Source organism: Saimiri boliviensis, chromosome 4, assembly GCF_048565385.1.
Source record: "Saimiri boliviensis isolate mSaiBol1 chromosome 4, mSaiBol1.pri, whole genome shotgun sequence".
Taxonomy (NCBI): domain Eukaryota; kingdom Metazoa; phylum Chordata; class Mammalia; order Primates; family Cebidae; genus Saimiri; species Saimiri boliviensis.
Window position 1 is genome coordinate 128,954,286 of NC_133452.1, and position 25,236 is coordinate 128,979,521.

A 25,236-nucleotide genomic window follows, 5' to 3' on the forward strand; every position below is an offset into this window, starting at 1 on the left:
AGAGCATCAGGAAGAATAGCTAATGGATGCTGGACTTAATACCTAGGTGAGGGGTTGATCGCTGCAGTAAACTACCATGAGGCATATGTTTACCTATGTAACAAACCCAGACATCCTGCACATGTACCCTGGAACTTAAAAGTTGAAGAAAAAAAGTTTAATTTAAAAAATTAAAAAGATAACATCCTCTTTACAGTATTCTGTGTCTTTTTTCTTTTTCTAGTTCCAGCTTTATTGTCCCCTAGCTATTAATATTTGACCAGTGGGAAATTGCCTATATTCTGTGGGCCTCAGTTTCTCCTTCTGTCATTTAAGGAAATTGAATGACATGATATCATTTGATTTTTTTTTATTTGACAATTTTGGAATTTTTCTGTATCAGTCCATAAAACCTATTTATTTTCTACCAAGACAGTTTACTGAGTTATCTTACTGATTTTAATTGTTGTTCAGTTGATTCTCTTAGACTTTCTGGGTCTGTCACCAAAAAAATCAAATCACTTAACACAGTGATAAACTTACCTCCTCTTTGCCAGCTATTATAGTTCTCATTTCTTCCTTTTGTCTAATTTAATTGGTTAATGCCTCTAACATTATTAAATGAAAGCCAAGTCAGTGCATAGCTTTAATGGAACACATGCAGTACTTGTCCATTTAAGATGATTCTGACTTATAATTTTATTTCTAAATCAAACACTTCATTGTTTTACCAGGTAATTATATGAATTATTAATCAGTGTGAAAATGATTAACATGACAACTGAGCAGCAAACACAAGACTAGCTACGTGAGAAGAGGACAGTGTTGTAATTGATAATTGAAGGTGCTTAGGACGAGGTGGTCTGAACAGTTTCTGGTTTATATTCAGCCTTCAGTTTTTTTCTTGGAACGTGTAAAAATCAATTCTCAGGTTGTCAGGGGGCAAGCGCATGGTGATCCATGGGCAGCAACGGGTTCACCAAATGCGGTTATCTGGAGGAATTAAGTTCTATCCAATCAGGAGAAAAATGTTTGCAGAGAGCGTGCTACTCTGTGTTTTGTTCTTCTAAATTCACTTTTGCCAATCTCCGGCTCTTAGGAGTAGGTCAAACTTGAATGCTTCTGTCGGATCAGGTATTGTCCTCACTTTATCCAGGCAGCTGGGCACGGAGGGAGAGCAGAATCTTATCAGTACTTGGACTGGCAGAAGACAGCTAAGAACTTTGGCCAAGCTCAACTTGAGTATCATCAGTTGGTAATACAATACAAAGGAGAAAGGATTGTTGGTAGTGACAACCTTGATATGTATGTTTCAATCTGTGCTAGTTGCCTTCTATGTTTGTAGAAATTATTATCCTGTGATTCTCTTTAGCACAATCCTGGGTACTTCTTAAGTAGATTTTACCTTACCTTTCTTTTTTCAGCTACTATTTCTTTACCTTCCCTTCAGAGGTATCAAGGACCTCCAAAGCCTAAGCCTTCTGAGAACTCTAAGATAGAAATTGAATCGGTACTTGGCTTTCTCCCTGGCTGGCCTAGGATTTAGCTTTCTTGGGTCACTACATCAGTTTTTCCTCATCAGGATATTTTTCTACCTTTAAAATGTTATTGCTGTGTCTCCTCTTCTTACTTCCCATACTTGTAGATTATATCTTTAAAATAAATCTTTACAATAATGTTAAGGGAATATTGAGAAGGAACATATTTCGAGGTAGAGTTCTGGATTGAACAATAAAAGTCCTTAAGAGTTTTGTTTTGTTTAATAAAGATGGCACACGAAAGTCCTTAAGAGTTTTGTTTTGTTTAATAAAGATGGCACTTAAAGTCTAAGAAGATAATTGCATTATTATCCCCTTGCATTAAATCCCACTTAGTAAGGACACAGCACTCTTTAACGTTCCACTGAGTTCTGTTTCCTATAAAATTGAGATATCTCCATGAATATTTATAACTGAGTTTGGGCTGAGGTTTCCTGCTCGTGCAACTTCTGTTGGGTTTTATAACAATGTGACTCTTGCTACATAAAATAATTTAGAAGATATCCTTGCATTACTACAGTCATAACTATCTGCTGTCAGGGGTGCAGTCATGCACTGCATAATGAAACAGTGAACTTCATACAATGGTGGTCCCATGAAATTATACCACATTTTTACTGAATCTTTTCTAAGTTTAGATATGCTTAAAGAAATACCATTGTGTGACAGTTGCCTACAGTATTCAGTACAGTACTGTGCTGTACAGGTTTGCAGTCTAGAAGCAATAGGTTATACTATACCCTATAGCCTAGGTGTGGAGTAGGTTATACCATCTAGGTTTGTGTAAGGTACAGTCTATGATTTTTGCACACAAAAGAAATACCCTAACTAGTACAACCACTATGGAAAACAGTGTGAAGATTCCTTAAAGAGGTAAAAGTAAAACTACCATTTGATCCAGCAATTCCATTACTGGGTATCTACTCTGAGGAAAAAAAGTGATTTTTCAAAAAAGATTCTTGCACACGCATATTTATATCAGCAAAATTCACAACTGCAAAATCGTGGAACCAACGCAAATGCCCATCAATCAATGAGTGGATAAAGTGGATATAGGGTATATAGGTATATATACACTATATATGATGTAATACCACTCAGTTATAAAAAGGAATGAAGTAACAGCATTTGCATTGATCTGGATGACATTGGAGACTATTATTCTAAGTAACTCAGGAATGGAAAATCAAACATGGTATGTTCTCACTGATATGTGGAAGCTAAGCTATGAGGACGCGAAGGCATAAGAATGATAAAATGGACTGTGGGGACTTGGGGGGAAGAGTGCAAGGGGAGTGAGGGATAAAAGACAACGATATGGTGTAGTGCATACTGCTCAGGTGATTGGGAGCACCTGGATCTCACAAATCACCACTAAAGAACTTACTCATGTAACCAAATACCACCTGTACCCCAATAACTTATGGAAACATAAAATCAAATACTAATAGGAGAATTCCACTAAGGATGGATTTCTTAGAGTGTATTCCCATCATTAAACAATACATAACTGTGTTTGTTCCTTAAAAGACTGTTAGAATTTCCCCATGAATCTATTTGTGACCTGGAGCTTTTTGGGGGTAACTTTTCACCTTTTTTATTTATTTATTTTTCAGTTTTTCTTCTGGCAATTGGTTTACTGGAGTAAATTTTTCCAGGAAAACTGTATTTTTGCTATAAAGTATTATTTTCCTGTGGATTCCAAATTCACTTGCGTAAGGGTGAGAGAAGCAGTGTCATATTTTATGTCCTCTATATTGTTATTTACATGTTTATTTCTTATTTTGTATTTTATATTTTCTCCCTTTTTATTGATCTGTTTAGCTAATAGTTTGCTATTTTATCCTTTTTTCAAAGAATATATTTTATTATATTTATGAGTTCTGCAGCTGTTTTTCTTTCTAGTTATTTATCTTTTCCTAATCCTATAAACTCTTTTTCTTTTATTTTCTTATGCAAAGAATAAGGATTTTCTCCTTAAATAACGTTTCCCCTAAATAATTGTTTTATTTGTGTTTTTAAATTTTCCAAATTGAATGCTTACTTGGTTGACGTTTATTACTCTTCTTGCATATTTATTAAGCATTTTTGCATTATACATTTCAAGGACTATTTTAACTATATCTTATAAGTTCTAATAGACAATAATTTGAAAAACAATGATTTCATTAGCTTTCTTTTCCAGATAGAAATTTGATTTTCTATTTTTTCAAGTTAGATTTCTTTTTATTATTTTAAAAAACTTTGTTTTAGTATAATTACAAGGTAATATTAGCTTACTTTAGAAAGATCAGAAGAGATATGCAAACCAAAAAGACAATATCAAAAATACTCTCAGTCTAGCGAATCCAAAGAAAGTTTTCAAACACCCTTTTTTGAGAGGATCACATTTTGTGATTTCAAAATATATTACAAAACCACAATAATCAAAACAGTATGGCACTGTCAGAGAAGCAGACTATAGACCAATGGAACAAAAATAAATCTACCCACAGTCTTCTCAATAAATGGTGCAGTGAAAACTGTGTATCCACATGCAGAAGAATGAAACTGGATCCTTATTTCATACAATATACAAAAATCAACTCAAAATGGATTAAAAACATAAACATAAGACCCAAAACTGTATAACTTCTGAAGCAATGAATAAAAAAGCTTTTTATTGACATTGTTGTGGGTATTATTTTTGTTTGTTTTGCTTTTGGCACAGATACCAAAAGCAAAAATAGGTAAGTGGGATTGCAACAAACTTAAAAAAATCTCTGTATAGCAAGAAAACATTCAACAGTGTGAAAAGGCAACCTGAAGAATATAGGAAGAAAATATCTGCAAACTGTACGTTTAAGACATTAACATTCAAAAGATATATATTTTAGAAAACCTCATACAACTCAATACCAGAAAACAAAATAACTCAATTAAAAAATGGGCAAGAGACCTGAATAGACATTTTTCAAAAGAAGATATGGCCAATGAGCATATGAGAAGACCAACCGGTATATGAAAGGTTGCTCAACATCACTAATCATCAGGAAAATGCAAATCAAAATCACAATGAGATATTATATCACACCTGTTAGAATGACTATTATCAATTGGAATGAGTATTGATCAGAATGTAGAAAAAAGAGAACACTTGTACACTGTTGGTGGGAATCTTAACTGGTAAGTTAGCAAGGAAAACAGTATGAAGCTTCCCCCCAAATTTAAAATATGGCTACCATAAAATCCAGCAATCCCACTCCTGGGTATATAGCCAAACGAAATTAAATCAGTATCTTGAAGAGATAGCTGTACTTTCATGTACACTGCAGAACTGTAGCCAAGAGATGGACATAACCTAGATGTGTACTGATAGGTAAGTGGATAAAGGAAATGTGGTATAATATTTAAATACACATAATGGAATATTCATCAGTCTTAAACAACAGGGAAATCCTACAATTTGTGGCAATATGAATTAACCTGGAGGTTAATTGTGCTAAGTGAAATAAACCTGACACAGAAAGACATATAGTGCATTACCTCACTTACATGTGAAATCCAAAACAGTCAAACTCATAGAAGGCAGAGAGTAGAATAGTGATTACCAGGGGCAGGAGGGTGGGGAAAAATGAGTCACTGTTAGTCAAAACATACAAAGTATCAGTTACCAAAGATGAATAACTTCTGGAGATCTAATGTTTAACAATATTAATATAAGTAACAGTAGTGTACTGTATACTTGATTGCTAAGAGGGTGGATCCTAAATGTTCTTACCACAACAGTAATAGTAATAATAATGGTAACTGGGTGAGGTGATAAATATGCTAGCTTGATTGTGGTGATCATTTCACAATATATATCTATCAAAACATCAAGGTTTTTTACCTAAAATATACACAATTTTTAATAGTCAATTATAGCTCAATAAAGCTGAAGAAAAAAGAAGGAAAACACAGAAATGTTATTCTGAATTTCTTCTTTGATCAAAGTTTTATGAAAAAGCAAAATCCTCAATTTACAGATGTCAGAAACTTTGTTTTCTAACTTTGTTATTAATTTATAATTTTTTTGTGATCAGATAAACTTGTGTGTATCATTTCTACCTTGGCAATTAGTAGGTTTTCTATTTTAGCCTAATGTATGGTCACTTTTTGTGAGAGTTCCACAGATATAAAAAAGAGTAGTATTTTGTTTTATTTTGCTTTGTCTGCAGGATGGAGTCTGAATATATGCAAATTAGATTTACTTGAGATGATCTACTTTTACCTATTTTTTTCATTTAATCTATGATAAACTGAAAAATGAGTTAACAAAGTATTTTACCAATAATATATTTTCACTTTTTTCAAATCTTATCTCCTGCTTTTGCCTTATGAAAGTTGTTACCTTTTGATGTTTTGATATTCTAATGACTGCATTTTCCTTGTAAATTCCATCTTTTAACATTATAAGGAGATTTTATGTGTCTTACTTAAGGAACTTTTAGCCTGAATTCAATCTGCCCATTTTGCAGATTATAATCTCTCTCTCTTTTTTTTAATGTGTGGTAGGTATCTGGAATACTCTGTCATTTTTTAAGTGTCCACTACACTTTGTTTTAAAGGTATCAAGTTAAAGATTAATTTTGTTTGTTATTCAATCTGGAGTTTTTTTTTTCTTTTTGTATTTCATTTATTTCCATAGCAAATGAATTTCTTGTAAGAGATGTTTTTGCAACAGGTTCATACTGGGAAAGGACACTATCTGAGATTATCTCTGTGCCCAGGGTTTGGGATGTTAGTTGGTTTAGGCTTTACTTCTAAAATAATAAAGACTATCATCAGCTATATAGCACTTTCCATGTCAACTTTTCTGTGCCTAGGCTGTCACAAAGAGAGAGAGCATTAAACCAGGAAATCTCACTCATATCTTTCAAAAATGAATATTCCTAATGCGTCTTGAAGTTTGTTACTTTTTAAAATAATTTGTCATGAAGTACCTTGAGAAACTCTGAATGATGCCAAAGATTTTCATGGTCCTTCTCATGAAGAGAGTTTCATTATTGTAAAGACTCTTCCACGTGTGTGTGTGTGTGTGTGTGTGTGTGTGTGTGTGTCTCCTTTGTCATTATAGGTTATCTATAAATGTCGATATAACTGCAACCTCATAGTACAATCACTTTTTAATGTAGTCCATTGCTATTGTACCTTCAGAATTTTCTCATAAAACAGTGCTTTTACTGAAGAAGTCACTTACTTTAGAGAACAGTTTTTTATTATTTATTTTTCCCTTAAGAGTCAAAAATGTCACTTTATTTGTGTTTCATATATTTCAACTGTCATTTTCTGTATATTTCATATTTAGAAAACAAATGTTACAAACTGAGAATATTTTATAATTTATACTTTGATCCAACTGCATAAAACTCCCATATTGGGAGTAATTAGCTCATTACTCTCTTTTTCAAATCTTCAAAGGTGTTTTCTATGCATTTTCTAATGGCATTTAATTATAAAGGAATAAATTTCAGTTAATCATTCTATTGTTATTATTCCACAATAAATACTTCAGCAGGAAGAACGCATGTATCCCCAGCTGAACTGGGTTTTTCATTTTTTCCCTATTAAAATTCTTGAAAAGAGAATTTCATCATTTACTTCAGTAAAACTTCACACATTTTTTTTGCCCCAGCCTCCATCTTTTTTTTTTTTGGCCCCCGCTTTACACATTATAATGTTGTGTATCTTATTTCTTTAAACAGTACTGAAAATTGCACAGCTTCATGACCTTGGATGACTGTTTTGTTACTATTTTACCAAGTGTGATGTCATAATGCAATTATTAGTTAAAACTCAAGGCAAAAATATCAACTTAAGGCCAGGTGTATTCATACAAGCAGATATAAAACTAGATTTTAAATTATTTTAATCATTTAAAAAAATAACCTACTTCTTATCAAATGCAAGTAGATTTTCAGGGTTTAAAATGATACATATGGCTGACGACAAGCTTCTGCTAGACATAGATATGGTGTTACCTCTGCTATTTCTTGTTGCTTATGCTTGTATCAGCAGTGATTTAGTCAAACTGGATTATTTGGCAGAAGGGTTTTTTTAATAAAGTCATTTGCTTACGTTAAGATGGCTATTTTAGTTAAAAAAAAATAGTTTAAAATGATAAATCGTATGTCTAGCTAACTGGCACATATAGTGTGATACGATACAACATGCTTAAGGAATGGCCAACTGCGGGCTCACTCTCCATCATCCCAAGTTAGAAAGGCCTGACATCTTTCCAGGGAATCTCATTTAGAATGTATATGAGTTGTAACTATCTAGCACTCAGACCTACAAAAGAGATCCATGTAAACCCATATAAATCAGCAAAGCTTAGAATTTTTATAATTTTATATTCGAAGTTGGCAAGTTTTCTGTAAAGTTCCAGTTAGCAAATATTGCAGGCTTTGCAAACCACAAATCTGTCACAATTACTCAATCCTAATATAGTAACATGAAAGCAGCCTTAAACAATAGATATATACTGTCATGCACTCTATAACGATGTTTTGGGCAGCAGACCAAATATACGCATTGGTGGTCTCATAAGATTAACATGGAACTGAAAAATTCCTGTTGCAGAGTGATGTCTTGTGACCCTGACCCTGACTAGGCTAATGTGTGTATTTATGTTTGATTTAAAAAAAAAAAAAAAAAAGTTTAAAGAGAAAAAAAAATCCAGAAAATTTTAAAATAGAGAAAAAGCTTACAGATGAAGGACATAAAGAAAAAATATTTTTGTACAGCTGCACAATGTGTTTGTATTTCAAATTGTGTTTTAAGATTCAAAAACTTTAAAAAATTAAAATTTATTAAGTAAAAACTGGCAGTAAGTTGAGGTTATTATTGAAAACAAAAATTGACCAGGCATGGGGGCTCACACCTGTCATTCCAGCACTTTGGGAGGCCGAGGTGGGCAGATCACCTGAGATCAGGAGTTCAACACCTGCCTTGCCAACATGGTGAAACAATATTTCTATTAAAATACAAAATTACGTATGATGGCGTACACCTGTAGTCCCAGCTCAGGAGGCTGATACAGGAGAACTGCTTGAACCCAGGATGCAGCGAGCCAAGATTGCACCACTGCCCTCCCGCCTGGTGGCAGAGCAAGACTCCATCTCAAATTGAAGTCTAAAATTAATAAATTTAGTGCAATCTAAGTGTTTATAAAGCCTACAGTAACATACAAGTAATGTCCTAGGCCTTCACATTTACTCACCATTCTTTCACTGATCACCCAGAGCAACTTCCATTCATAGTAAGTGCACTATATAGGTGTTTCTTTATCTTTTATATTGTATGTTCACCGTACCCTGTCTATAATCAGATATGTTTAGATATGCAAATAGTTACCATTGTGTTACAATTGCTTACAGTATTGTATTCAGTACAGTAATGTGCTGTACAGGTTTATAGCCTGCAGCAATAGGCTATACCACATAACCTAGGTGTAGTGGGTGATACCATCTAGATTTGTGTAAATTCCCTCTGATGTTCACACAACGACAAAATAATCTAAATGGGCAAGGCTGTGTTCCAATAATACTTTATTTATGAAAGTATTGGTGAGCCCAGGTTTGGCCCACAGGCCATAGTTTGTGATCCCTGTTTTAGATTTGTTTCAAAACACACTAATAAAATCTCTATCATGTCTATCATGTCTAACCTGTGACCTATTTCAACCCCAGTGAATTATCTTGAAACTGGCACCTAATATTTTAGAGATCACTATTCTAAATGATTCTTGAAGATGAGCATCACACTATTCTACTTTAGCATGCAATATAAGAATCTTTTAATGTTCCAGTTTTTGGGGGATGCACAGTGATCATAAAATTGTCTTGGACATGCTTCTGTCAATGACAAAGGTAACAGTCATTTCTGATAAAATGCTTTAAACCACTTTTCAGTCACTTGAGAATTGTCCCCTTCAATGTAAATATACATAGAACTAATTTTCAAAAAAAAAAAAAAGGCATTACTGAGGAACTGGAGTTTTTAAAACAATTAATTTTTTTTGTTGATATTATCATATCCTGCAAAACTTCAAGAAGACAGGAACTTATGAAGCAAGTAATATTTTTGTTCATTAGAGAAAAAATAGCAGACAAATATGCAGTGAATACATTAATTTAGCTCTGCTTAATTGACAGAGACATCAGAAAATCAATGTTATAGCCGTATCTGATGGATTTGGTGTTCTAGAAAAAGCCTACTTTCTACTCAACCATCAAATCATACTGTTTAACTTCAAACGCTGTTTCCATTGCAACATCAAAGGACATTTTAAGGCATTTTGAGCTCTTCTCATTAAAGCCTGAACATCTGAGATGCTTTTGTTCTATCCCAGCATTTTTAAGTCACTTCCTTGCCTGTGGTTTGGAAGTGAAAGGTGAAAATCCACTTTCTCTTCACTCATGCTGTCCCCTCTTCACACTGAAGTTTTCTGTCTGAGTATAAGACACCTTTGTGAACTCAGAGTACTACAGGTAAAATTACTGGAGCCTTTAACTCAGTCCTAACCTATCTCCCATCTTCCTACCTTTTTGGTAAAGCAACATTTGTTTTTAAATGCAGCACTTATTTTCAGCTTTCCCTTGCTCTCTAGAACTTATAACAATTTAAAATCAGAGCCATGGCATTTTTGCTACAATTTTAATTTAAATCAACACCTTGTTAATAAAATAATGAACAGCAGTAATATTTTCTTAAAGAGCAACCCCCTTTATCTAAAAGCATGTCAGCGCTTTATAGACACCATCATAGAAACCCCATATTACTAAGAAATAAGAGATTTTTATTAACTACATTTCACTAAGACCAAGCCAATATAAATTGGTTTGAATGTATGGCATATCTCCTAGCTTAGAAACCCAAATTTTGAAGAATCCATATTCATTTTTAGAACAGATATATTTAAAGCAACACATCTATTCTGAATACCAATTTGAACCAAGAAAATTTGAACTTGTGAAGTATGAAAAAATTTAGCGTATGCTTAGCTATTTCAAATCCTCTATATAAAACAGTTTTAATAATCACAACATAATTTTTAAGATAGAATTTGGATAACTTAGTGTTTAAAGTATATGGTTGTCTGACAGCAAGTTACACAGAGCAGATGGCATGGATCAGCATGGAGGTATCTGATGGAGGTACACTCAAGGGAAAAGAAAGTAAAATATTCCATAATCAATCACAGTGAGCAGTGGAGGACTACAATGCTGAGTTTTATGTTTTTCTATACATACAGTTTGATTCTGGTCTTTCATTTCCCATCTGGAGGTGTTTAGGAGAAAGGAGAAATTAAAATTTAAGAAGTCAAAAAATAACACAGAAAAGAGACTTCTACAATTTCTCATAACGGAAGAGAGAAAGAAGACAATGTATTCAGTTGACCCTTTAACAGGAAGTCAACCCCTTTCTTCCAAAATTGCAGTGATTCTAAAGGAAATGATAACAGGAAACATTTAAGCATTCAGAGCCCTTTGATAGTATTTCATGTAACCATTGCAGTATCATTCTTAACAACTAGATATGGAAACAATCTAAGTGTCTGTTGATGGATAAATGGGTAAATGAAATGTATTAAACAATGAAATATTATTCAGCCTTAAACAGAAAGAAATCCTATCATTTTTAATGACATGGATGAATCCAAAGATATTATGCCAGTGAAGTAAAGTGAAATAAACTAGTCAAAAAAGGACAAATATTGCATGATCTCACTTTAGAGGAATCTAAAATAGTCAGAATTATAGAAGCAGAGAGTAGAATGGTGGTGACCAGGGGTTAGAAGGTGGGGAAAAGGAAAAATGGTTCTGGAGAGCTAATGTATAGCATGGTGACTATAGTTAATAATATTTTGTTTTTTATTTGAAATTGGCTGAGAATAGATCTTATGTGTCCCCATCCCTTATACATGCACAGAGTAAACAGTATGGTAATAGTCATGTCGATTAATTTGATTGTAGCAATCATTATATAATATACACATATATCCAATCATCACATTTTATACCTTAAATATGTACAATTTTTGTCAATTATACTGCCTTAAAGATGAAAACAATTGGGAAAAATTTAAAGAAATTATACTTTTAAAAAATCACAAATACATATTAGTATGGGTTCCATTAGAAATGGTGATTAGTATCTCCATTTTTGCAGGATAAAATTGGAGTTCAGTAAGGACTGATTTTTTTTTTTTTTTTTTGAAAATCACAAGAGCCCATATTCTTGCCACTGTATTCTATCATCATCATTTCCTCTTTTTCAGGAAGTAGGAAGTAAAAAGCTACAGTAACCAGCCACCAAAATAGGATTCCTCAATGATCAGAGGACCCAAGGACCAGACATATCACCTCCGTTGCAGTAAGAGGCCACAAAATGTGCAGCCCGAGTGTAAAGTGGACAGCTTTTAGACAGGAAGTACACAGGGTCCAGAAAAGTTTGCAAATAGGAGGAAAAAGACAGAGACCAGGGTCCACGATACTGGGAACTCACTAGAATCTAAGCTCTGTGAGGCAGGAATATCGTCTGCTTTATTTCCCGCGGAATCACCCAGGCCTATTGCAGAGCCTGGGGCAAATGTTAAGTGCCTGAATATTAAGTATAGAGGAGAGGGGGATAAGTAGACAGAGAAGCAGCAACACCATTCAGCACAGAACCACAGCACTCGCTATTCAGCACTGCGGAGACCACATGCTCGTCAAGGTTTTCGAGTTGTCTTTCTCATACATAGCCTTGTGTTCCTTCTGCCAACTCAGGCAGCTAACGATTCATTCTATCCTCATGTTTCTGGGTTAAAATGTTTAGGCAGAATTGCAAAAAGAAAGGAAAAAGTCATGTTTTGTTTTTGTTTTTTGTGTCTTAACCACTTTTTAAATTATTATGCTTTCAGTTCTGGGTACATGTGCAGAACATGCAGATTTGTTACACTGGTATACACGTGCCATGGTGTTTGCTGCATCCACCACCCTGTCACCTACATTAGATATTTCTCCTAATGCTATCCCTCCTATCCACCCACCCCCCTGCTATCCCTCTCCTATCCTTCCACCCCCGACAGGCCCAGGTATGTGATGTTCCCCTCCCTGTGTCCATGTGTGCTCAACGATAGACTGGATAAAGAAAATGTGGCACATATACACTATGGAAAAGTCATGTTTTTAGAGTTTTGGTTTCAAAATAGATTTTGGAAACCCATGGCAGAGTTAATGTTTTAAGAAAATAAAATTGGGGTTTCAAAAGCATAGGACCTAGGACATCAAACCTCTAAGACAGACATTATTAATCAGAGTAGGAATGTGTAAACTGTGCTTAGACTGGGGGCAGAAGGATGGAGGGAATAGAGGAAAGCAAGATCAGAAGCCTCAATAGGACTAGACAAGGTCCCTATGCACCGTGGTCAGCACTGAGCTGACTCCCAGGGTGGAAGTGGTGGTGATGAAGATAATTCCTGATAAATCTGGGGAATCAGAGATTAGAGGGAACTTTTCCACTGATTGCCAAGTAAATCTAGAAGAAATGAACCACTTCACTAGTTCCCCTGTGGCTAGTCTGGTGTGGAAGGCGTAGACTAGAAATGGCTGCTGGGTGTGTCTTGACAGAAAACCTTTTACAAAAAAGGGAAGAGACTCTGACAGATGTCATTTTGAGACATCTCAAAGGAGATTTTGAAAACTAGTTAGATTTTTTTTTTTTTTTTTTTCCTGAGATGGAGTCTTGTTCTGTTGCCAGGCTGGAATACGGTGGTGCCACCTCAGCTCACTTCAACCTCCAACTCCCTGGTTCAAGCATTTCCTGAGTAGCTGAGATTACAGGCACACATCACCATGCCCCGCTAATTTCTGTATTTTCAGTAGAGACAGGGTTTCACCATGTTGGCCAGGATGGTCTCAATCTCCTGACCTCGTGATCCGCCTGCCTTGGCCTCCCAAAGTGCTGGGATTAGAGTTGTGAACCACTATGTGGATTATAAAAGTGTTAGAGTTGTTCTGAGCATAAGAGTATTGAATTTCAGAAAATGATAGAAAATTATACTAAGTGAATACGTATGATAAGTTGCTTAAAAATGTGTGACTCAACTGATGCCTGCGGATCTGTGACTTAGTGTAAAAAGATAAGATCATCCTTATGAAAGCACATAAAAAATAAATGGCTATGCTCTTCTTGATTCCTATGGCAGTCAGGTAGTCAGAGTACCTTATCCATATTAGGAAAACAGAGGAGACCATGGTTTTAATATTTTGGTGTAACATTTTCAAGTGGAGATATACTACATACCAACATCAGCTAATCAACCTTATTAATTCTAAAAGCATATAGATATCTTTGAATTTAAAAAAGACAACTTTCACAATTCTGAACAGATTATATACATAAAAGATATGGCTTTTTTTTTTTTTTTGAGACAAAGTCTCATTCCATTGCCCAGACTGGAGTGCAGTGGCACAATGCAGACTCACTGCAACCTCCACCTCTCGGGTTCAAGCAATTCCTGCCTCAGCCCCCTGAGTAGCTGGGATTACAGGCATATACCACCCTCCCAGCTAATTTTTGTATTTTTTAGCAGAGATGGGGTTTCACCATGTTGGCCAGACTGATTTGGAACTTTAGACCTCAGGTGATCTGCCCACCTCAGCTTCCCAAAGTGCTGGGATTATAGCCATGAGCCACCAAGCCCAACCTAAGATATGCTTTTATTATATTACGACTTCTTAGTGTTACAAAATCTGTATATTTAGACACATTAAATGAAGCATTTATATTGTTTATGTTTAAAGAGTATGATATTTTTAAGCGATCTTACAGTTTTTAATATATTGACGTTTTGTTCTTTCTAATCTATTATTGTCTTAACAAGGGATTTAAGTGAAAAGCTTGATGTTCTACAACTAAATTATTTTCTTATACACAGCCTGTGTAAGTCCCACATCACTTCCCAGAGAGAGATTCAAAAGGCAAAAATTATCCCCAAAGTTTATTGCAAGGATTAACCCAGAGACTTTGTAATTATGAAACGAATGAAATATGGTGTCTTCTGCACTTCACGAATCGCTGAGTCAGTAAATTCAGAAACAGGGAAGTGCAAAGGCATATTCACTTCCATTATAAAAAGTATCTTCATTTAAATTTTAGGTTGCCTACTTAGCCTTCTTATTCAGGATATTTGCAGCAGAAATAGTTGACAAGTTCACCAACGTGAAAAAGAAAAAAAAGTAACTTAAGTAGCAAATGCCAAGACCCTTTAAAAAACTACTAAATATGTATGTGTGTGCATTTAATTACTTTGTGCATACACACATATATTTAATTTTGAAAATAAATTATCCTTTTAGGGTTTTTAATTTAAGGCAAAGCAAAACAAAATTATAGTTACTCAAAGGGAAATAGTAGCAATAAATCATATTGATGATTTCTAAATACGAATAGGAAGTGAACAGAAAGTGACTTTTAAAGAAAGGGGGGAAAATGATTATCTACCCCAAATTGCTTTATCCAAGTTGTGAGGGCCAAGGGAAGTGCATGCATGTGCGCACACACAGAGCACACACAGGCACACACACATGTACATCATACTAAAACCTGTACGGGTGGGTATTTGACATGATGTTAACTTAAACAACAGATTAACACTTTCCATCTCTCCAAACATGTGACCTAAATAATACTTGTTTTCCCCCCTCTTTTTTTAATCACCTAATCATCAAATATCAGGAGGGCTCCAACAGTATTTAAAGACATAAACATAGAATTTCAGGATACAAGGGGACCTTTACTAGAGCACTGTAGTCCACTCATTGTGCAGGTGAAGATAACAAGGTCCAACATCAGGAATGACTTAATCCAACAATATGGATTTAAAGAGTTATCATACAGATTGCCTGACTCTTTCAAATTTCTCTGTTACTTGATTGTCTTAGATAATAATTGGGGAACTATAATAAGAAAGAAGAAATGTCCAGTAAGGTAAAAAGCCACAACTTTGCTGATATATCTGGAATCAATGAAAATGTATGTTCCTTATCAAATAGGGCTACCATGAGTAGAAGCTACATGGGACAATATTTGTAATGTGAGGAATTCCAAAGATAGAGTTTTACCTTCTTCTTGTAAGTCAAATAGGAAAAATGTCTTAGTTAAAACACAAAAAGAAGGCACCTAATCAATGTTGGTTGAACTGAATTGCCCTTGGCAGGGATAAAGTAATGAGCTTCATTAGTAAGAGTACTGGAGCAGAGAGAGCCAAGAGATGTTCCAGTCTAGGATTTCTCAGTGCCAGCATTATTACCATTTGAGGCTGGATAATTCTTTGCTGTGGGGGAATGTACTGTGCATTGCAGGATTTTTGCCAGTATCCTTGGCCTCCACCTACGAGATGCTAGTAGCACCCCACTCCCTCAGTTGTAAAATCATCTCTGGTTGAGAATCACTGATCTGGTCCCATCCCCTCATTTCACTGACAAGATTCAGGTTTCACAAATGCACAGAGTAGAGGTGATTAACCACAATGTCACAGCCAGAATACACACTTCAAACCTGTTTCTGCAAAGCCAAGCTGTCCTAGCTTTCCTTTGGTTCTATTATACATAAAAATGAATCAGGTCATCAGATCCTGCCTGAATATGGTTTTTGACAGGGGAAGGTTAAACTAGCTTGACTCTACAATGCCCTGCAATGGGCCTGTCTTCAACTGCACGTAATTCATAGAGGCCTAAATTTAAGAGGGAAAAAAACAACTCTATTTTTCTGAACTTAACCCAAGGTAATAAACATCATATATATTTGCTTTACTTTTGCAGATAAAATATGCTAAACCTCCCCACTTTATTTTTATTTTTATTTTTTGAGATGGACTCTCACTCTGTTGCTCAGGTTGGTGTGCAATGGCGTGATCTCGATTCACTGCAACCTCCTCCTGCAGGGTTCAAGTGATTCTCCTGCCTCAGCTTCCCCAGTGGCTGGAATTACAGGCACCTGTCACCATGCCTGGCTAATGTTTTGTATTTTTAGTAGAGATGGGGTTTCATCATGTTGGCCAGGCTGGTCCCAAACTCCTGACCTCAGGTAATCCACCCACCTTGGCCTCCCAAAGTGCTGTGATTACAGGAGTGAGCCACTGCACCCGGCCCTCCCAACTTTATTAGATAAAAATAATTAGTCAAGTCAGTTCCTGGTAAGCTATTTATTTACTTACCAAAGGAAGTTTTTTATTTTTAAGAGAAAGTAAGGTTAAAAAAAAAAAATTTAAGATCTTGAGGTTCATAAGGAAAATTGATATTTGGATGCCTGAGCTGCAATAGATTAAATTTCACTTAGGATGACCTCATTTGAAAATTAGAACATCATTTTTTAAAACTCTAAAAACCTACCCATAATTTCTATCCCTAAAGAATCACCAACTTTGAACTTAAAAAAATTAATATAGGTCTCCCTTTCCATTAAGTCTTTGAAATAGACAAAAATATATTTCTTTTTTTTTTTTTAATCTTGGAGTTTTCTTTCTATACATTTATTTGAATGATTTGCATCACTCACTTGATTCTATTCTCCACAGGCTAAACTTCGCAAGCTGTCTTTTGCCTTATTTTAGTGGAATTCAGAACACAGTTCGATTACCAGCTTTAGTTTTTTGCTTCTCCTATGCCTTCTTTTGGTTGCTCTTCTCATTAAGATTTATTGCTTTTCCTGTCTAAATTGCTTATTTTAGGATATTTTATCTTGGGTCATAGGAAGAGAAGGTTCCCAACTGTCTTCATACAACTCACCATCAAATATACATATTTTGTCATATTTTAGGTTTGTCCTCATTCAAAATCTGCCTATAATACACATTTAAAAGATATGCCAGTATCTCTAAAGTTGAGAAATTGTAAAATGTGTTTAAACACATTAAACTTAGCATTCATATTCAAAGAATATCTCCAATTTTTTATTATATTCTCCTCTATGCATTCTACTTTGAACTCATGTCTCATGAGCAAAAACAAATGTACACTACAGAAAAGAAAATCACAAGCCAATGCCTTTGCATTTCCTAAGCATACTTATTAATAGCTATCATACAAAACATGTTAAGGCAGTTATAGAATTGAAACTGTGTAGGAAGGAAGGGAGGGGATTTCTGTAGACAGTGTCCTTGGAGAATGGCACTAGTTCGATCAAAAATATCTTATGTATTATAAGACAATTTGGTACATACTGGCAAATAAAAATATATTTAAGATTCTCACTCACATGTCAAAGGTATGTGATTGCTACCATCTATGGTTCTATACACAGGCTAACCTTGAATTGACTCAAAATTTGAGAAGGTTTGAGACAGACTCCTATGAAATAATACATATTAATGCATCTTTTTTTTCTCACAAACAAACAATATTTTTAAGAGATGGAGGTCTTGTTTTGTTGCTCAGGCTGAAGGGAAATGGCACAATTATAGCTCACTGGCACCTCGAATTTTGGGGCTCAAGCCATCCCCCTGCTTCACCCTCCTAAGTAGCTGAGACTACAAATGCATGCTACCACAGCTGGCTGATTTTTAAATTTTTGTAGAGATGTGGTCTCCCTATGTTTCCAGGCTGGTCTCAGACTCCTGGGCTCAAACAATCCTTGCACCTCAGCCTCCCAAAGATCTGGGATTACAGGCATGAGCCACGACACCCAGCCAACAAACACAAATTGTTAACTTTCTAATCTCAGAATAACATTGATTTTGGATATTATTTCAGATTACGTTTACATAGATGTCTTGTCTCTCTTTTGAAATGTTATTGTTTAATACTTTTCAGATAAAACCAATAAAGAATTTAAAAATTCTATTTTAACAAAGACCTATTTTTAAACTGTAATGTGGTTTCTATGAGAGGTTCTAAATATGGCAGTGGCCAATCTCCCTTGAATAAATATACATAAAAACATCATGTGTTAACAAAACATAGAACACATTTGCATAAAACTTTCAAAATGTCATTGTTTCCCAGTAGATTGGGATATGATCAGACACTACATTTTCACCAACTGTTTGTTAAGCAAATGATGCTTCAGACCATTATGATAGAAGTGGCAAATAGGTCTTCTTTGGGTGTTTGCTATTTTAAAAGCAAATAAAAATTTCTTTCAGATTTTTACCCCTGCATAAGGCAGCTGAAGAGGGGCATGGAAAATAAATTCCCATTAACAACTGACATCTGCAGTAGAATAATCTAAAGCATAGGTTACAATTTTCCAAACTTAATGTACACATAAAATCAAGAGAAAGAAAATGTCAAAAAATGGGGTGCAGAGGTGATGGAAGGTCTAAGTATGAAGAAATGAACCTATCTAATTATATTTCGGAGGAAAAGGCAAATATTGTCTCAAAAGGACAATTTTTTAAAAAGATATATCCTAAGAAACATTTATTGTGCTGATAATTTGTTTATTATATATAGAGCATAACCTGTTTATACTAAATTGTCTATTATCTCTTTCATATAAAGGAAGGAAGCAAGGCCAAAGAGAGAAAACATCACAAGGATTTCAGCACTTAAACAAAAACAACATGGCAAAACTTAGAGAAGCCAAATCTCTGTTCATAAATCTTCCAAAAGAAATGTAACACTACAAGAAATTGCAGTTTTCCTCTTGTTAAAACAATCTAGCAAGCCACTTAGTCATTTCTATACCTAAACAGGTTCATTTAAACATTTTACTGCAAAATATTTCTTAATATAATGTTCAACCTCGGCACTACTGCTATTTTGAGTGAGATAATTCTTAAAAAAAAGAAAAATAATAAAAAAATAAATAAAATGTTAACAATGATAAAAGATGATTTTATGACAGAAGATTGGTCACCTTGATTGAGAAACAATTGTTGAATAAGAGTTAATTTGTGGCAAAGCCAGAGTTTTTCAGAGAGAGTAAAAGGCAATATGACAATACTGACAAGTTTCACCTATGACAAAGGTATTTGCCCTTATGTAGTGTTAACATGCAGATGACATAAAGAAGGGAAGCTGAAGGTCACAGTTGAAATATAACCTGATGAGTCATTAGATAGAAACCTGAAAGTCACTGACATAATCATCACAGTTGAATGTCAAATACAGTCATTTTGGTAGGGAAGAGAGGCAAGTCAGATGTCTAAAAAGAGTCAGAAGAAAAGCAGGAATGAAATACTCCAATAAGGAAAATTCCCTATAATTAGCCTTTTATGTTCTCTGTGAGGTAGCATGGAGGAAATTCTCTAAATGGTCATCTTCATACAAAATATGTTCTCTCCTCCATTTAAACAAAGAAGAAAAATAAGAGGCATACACGCTGGGAAGTGTTATTTCTCATAAACAAAAAACAAGGAATAATATTTCTGGGAAAATCAGATGAAACAATATTCTCCCTTTAATTCTATCCAACATAATTTTTTTTTTTTTTTTTTTTTTTTTTTTTTTTTGAGGAGGAGTTTCGCTCTTGTTACCCAGGCTGGAGTGCAATGGCGCGATCTCGGCTCACCGCAACCTCCACCTCCTGGGTTCAGGCAATTCTCCTGCCTCAGCCTCCTGAGTAGCTGGGATTACAGGCACGAGCCACCATGCCCAGCTAGTTTTTTGTATTTTTAGTAGTGACGGGGTTTCACTATGTTGACGAGGATGGTCTCGATCTCTTGACCTTGTGATCCACCCACCTCGGCCTCCCAAAGTGCTGGGATTACAGGCTTGAGCCACCGCGCCCGGCCTTATCCAACATAATTTTTTATACATTTCCTTAGAGCTTTAAGAAAGTAACAGTATATCTAATACTATGAATTGCATTATTAGTTTATAAAGAAAGAGACAGGATTTTTATATAGCACAATATGTAAATGAGGTGAATTATTGCCTTTTTGTATTAAACCGAAAATCTTCAATAAAATCCTAATTACACATATTAAATGATCAGAAAACAATCAATGTATTTTGCAAACTCATAGTCAGAATAAACTAAATACCATTCAGCTCTTTAGTATCTTCATTCTCAGCAGTGAATTGGTTTTTTTGAGCTTCTATGTATTCCAGATGCCCACTAGTCCAATCAATTGGGCTAACTTTTTCCAACTCTACCTTTAATTACCAACAAAAATATGACTTGAAACACATACCATAGTTTTTAAATCCATACGTTTATGACAAAGTGTGAGGACATTTTGTAATAACTCAAAAACACCACAAATTGAGACAATAATAAATTAACTGAATAATGAAGATTAATCATTAATTAATAATAATGAATGAACATAATTTCAGAAAAGCATAATCTTCATTTTGAAGAGTTTTTTTTTTTTTTTAATCCCGTCTAATATACAATGATGCTTTCTGGCCTATACCACTTTGATGTAAAAGTTGCTGACCAGTAAGTTTCATTTACTTGATTATGCATTTGGTTTCAAACTTGGCTGTTAGTACTCAGTGGCTGTTTCCAGGCAAATTTTCAGCTAATAATCAGGTCAAAAGCCTGCTCAGATGCACCTTTTTGAACTACAGTAAATACATCTCTGTGTAGTCTTATTATCATCTTTATTGTCTGACATTTTGTAACAGGGTTTTGAAATCATATTTTATGGCAGTGAAGCTGCTAGGAAAAATTTATTGACTTGACAATCCCATCCAACATCTCCTGTCATGTGGAACTGTCTCCCGTACAAGGCAGATTAGTGAATGTGAGCTGCTTCCATTTGGCCCAAGTGTCTGGCTAAAGAAATTTCCATTACATGGGTGGATGAGATCAATTGACTTCAGAACCATTCAATTTATTCTGTGGCAGCAGCATAAGAGAAGACAATAGTGACTAGAACTGAATTTGGGTACACTTTTTGTACTGAGGTTCTGATGAAGTAGCAATGGTGAGATTATACATTTTATTAATTAATTTTTATTATTTTATTTTTTAGATGGTCTCACTCTGTCGCCAGGCTGCAATACAGTGGCCCAATCTCCACTCACTGCAATCTCCACCTTCCTGGTTCAAGTGTTTCCCCTCCTTAGCCTCCAGAGTAGCTGGAATTACAGGCACTCACCACCATGCCCAGCTAATATTTTGTATTTTAATAGAGACAGGGTTTCACCATGTTGGCCAGGAGGGTCTCGATCTACTGACCTCGTGATCCCCCCCGCCTCGGCTTCCCAAAGTGCTGGGATTACAGGAATGAGCCATCCCACCTGGCCTCAATTTATTTTTTAAGTAGAAGTAAGCATCTACCCTTGAAAGCTGTTTTGATGTCTGCCTCCATTGTAGATTCTGGACACAATGAGATGACGGTTAAAGCTCAACATAAAAAGGCCAGTTGATAGTACATGCCATTTCTCAGAAGTTCAGTGGCACCAAGGTTCTATCGTAACTTTCCCTTTCATGCCAGGTCAATGAATAAGGCCAGGGGACCTTTGGAATTCACTTTTAAGTGGTGTGCTAGGCTTCTTTCAATTCTGACAGGGCATTGTCTGCTACTACTTCTCATGTTCCACATTCAAATGGGGATACAAACAAGGATAAATTGGTTGGGGAAAAAAAAAACATAAATAAGATTAGGTCCATGGTAACAAGATTTGCAAAATAGGTCAAATTTTCAATCTAGTATTTGGAAATAAATAGATTAATGTTGTAACGTGAAAAGAGCTTTAAACTTACTTTATAGTCAGAAAAAGCAATGAAAAGAAATGGCAATTATTTTTAATGACAAGAATTTTCTGCACTTGAAAATGGAATTTATCATTTTCAAAAGTAGACAGTACATGTAAATTACAAGTAGATTAACTCGATATTCTATAAGGTGTCTTGCTTGAAGTAAAATGCACAAATTTAAAATTATACTCACACAGAAGAATAAAGTTATTTGTAAGCATTGGATCATATTGTTAACAATGTATGTTACATGGCTAATATGTGAAATTTAACTGTTGGTGGTTTGATTTTCATATAAATAGTAAATTATTTTTATAAACATTTTATCATTATCCTATACTGTCTAAAACTTCATATTAAAAGCTGCTAAAATATTAGTGTCATGTAAGCAACAGATATTTCATAAATGCTTTTGTCAATGACAGAAAAATGCTTTCCCCAAGGAGTTTCCGTTTCTGTTACGTGTGGAATTAGTGAAGGCAGTCTTATATGTTAACAAGATTTCCCTATTTAATTTAATTTGGGGACTATATTTTATTCTACAAAATAAAAATAATTGCCTCTAATTATCATTTTTGATCATATCAATGCCTTCTAAAAAATTTAGACTTGGCCGGGCGCAGTGGCTCATGCCTGTAATCCCAGCACTTTGGGAGGCCGAGGCGGGCGGATCACGAGGTCAAGAGATGGAGACCATCCTGGCCAACATGGTGAAAACCCAACTCTACTACAAATACAAAAATTAGCTGGGCATGGTGGTGCACGCCTGTAGTCCCGGCTACTCAGGAGGCTGAGGCAGGAGAATTGCTTGAACCTGGGAGGCGGAAGTCGCAGTGAACCGAGATCGTGCCACTGCACTCCAGCCTGGTGTCTGGTGACAGAGCAAGACTGTCTCAAACAAACAAAAAATTCAGACTTACCAAAATCATAGCCTTCTCACAATGTATATATAAATCAATAGAAAATATTTTAACCTGAATTTTGTAAATAAAAACTAGAATTAATCATAAAAAGTATTTGTAATGAACTTTTTCAAGGTTACAGAGGAATTTCAAACTCAATTAGAGTTAACAATAGATTTTAAGTAATGCAAATTTTAGAGTTTAAGGGATCCTTAAAATGTACGTAACTGAACACCTCATTTTATGCATTAAGAAACTGAAGGTTATATGAAACCACTAGCCCAGGGTCACAGAACTAACATGTCAGATAAGAGATTCTTTACATTTTACAAATATAGATGTAATTTATATTTTCAATATTATTAGTTACCATTTTTAAACTAAAATTTTAAAAGAGCATGTCACCTTATATTCCTTTATAAATCTATTTTATTGTGGATTATAAAATATGATGATCTTACATGTCCTGACTGTATTCAGAAAGTTTTTTCTTTATTTCATAATATATCAATCTCCCAATAAAATACATAGCTTATACTATTTGCTACATTTTAATAAGACAAATAAAGATTTAAAGTCTCTGCTATTCATTATGCAGTTTTATATTATATAAATGTATGTTTTCATGTTTTTCACAAATATAAAGCATCATTGACAATTCTCCATTATATCTCCTTCAACATATAAAATATTTAAGGGGAATGTAGTATAGATTTTGCAAACATAAACAAAATGAACAACAAATCCTCACGATGACTTGAGCCCCAGTTAGTTACTGCCCAATCTGGGAGACAGCATCATCTCAATGTTATTGTTAACCTAAACAGGGCTTTTGTCAGCTTTAATATACCAAATCTAAAATATTCCATCTCTTCAAAAGGAAGCAGGATTTTATTTTATTTTCTGAGACAGAGTCTTGCTCTGTTGTACAGGCTGGAGTGCAGTGGCATGAACACTTGCTCACTGGAGCCTCCATCTCCTGGGCTCAAACGTTCTCCCACTTCAGCCTGCCAAGTAGCTGGGACAACAGGCAGAAGCCACCACACCCAGCTAATTTTTTTTTAATTTGTTGTAGAGATGGGGTTCTACCATGTTGCCCAGGCTGGTCTCAAACTCCTGGGGTCAAGCAACACTCCTGCCTTGGCTTCCCAAAGTGCTGGGATTACAAACATGAGCCACTATACCCACTTGAGGCAGGATTTTAGAAACAAGAATGCAATACCTATATGACCCATCTAATCAGTGATTTCATGATGTCTTTACAGAGGGTAACATCTTGATCCCCAAAACAATACCAGCACTAGGTAGACAAGTTTTAGAAAAAAATCACATTGAAATGCTTCAAAATATTACTATTGAATTATTTAAGAATTTCCATTTATTAAACAAGCATCTTTTTATTACCAAATACATTCCAATCAAATGAACACTTTCTTACATATACTATATTCATAGAGATATCTATATTTTGTATACTTATTTATCAAAATAGCAAACATTTTCTCTTGTTTGTACTCACCTGTTCAGAAAAGAGGTCACTGTTATCTTCCAAGTATTTACTGAAAGGGTTGGGTTCATAGACTTCCTCCTCTTTTTTCAGTAATATTCTGGATTTTACAGGTACTGGGCGAATTACTCCAGGCTTAGTCTTCATAGATGTCAAATACATGTTTAAAAAAAAAAGGAAAAAACACTATTACAATGAACAAATATGTGTCTTGTTAAGTCATTCAATGTTGTTCTCACAAAAAAATATACTTTTTTAAATTCTAAAATGACTTCATAAATGCATAAAAACAGCCTGAAGTCAAATGATTTTAACTAATATGTTTATTTAAAACTTAACTATAATAGCAATCATTTCATAAAGATCTATTATTGTAACATTCGAAATGCAAACATGTTCTACCATTGCTGGGGCACATTGTCAACAAACACTTCATTTGCTATATATTTGTTGAGAGTCTTCTCTGTGTGAGGCAGCATTCTGGGCACAATAGCATAGATGACTGTATATCCACCAAGCCCATGACAACTTTCTTTTTCTAGAAAGTGCCTACCCTACATGTCTCAAAATCTCCAAAGCTGGACCCACAGATGCCATGTTCATATTATGTACTGGGGTGGCTTTCTGACCTAAAAGAGTGGAGGGT

The 25,236-nt window shown here is 34.8% G+C and overlaps 1 protein-coding gene across 12 annotated transcripts in view; it reads right to left on the reverse strand.

The window, feature by feature from the left end:
- The window catches only part of MLIP (muscular LMNA interacting protein), a 267,113-nt gene that overhangs the window by 35,112 nt on the left and 206,765 nt on the right, over nt 1-25,236 (reverse strand). For all 12 annotated transcript variants that reach the window (XM_074398184.1, XM_074398182.1, XM_010337147.3 and 9 more), the window contains one exon: nt 24,603-24,731. In XM_074398184.1, coding sequence (XP_074254285.1) covers nt 24,603-24,731 — 129 coding nt within the window. The remainder of the gene's footprint in view (nt 1-24,602; nt 24,732-25,236) is intronic.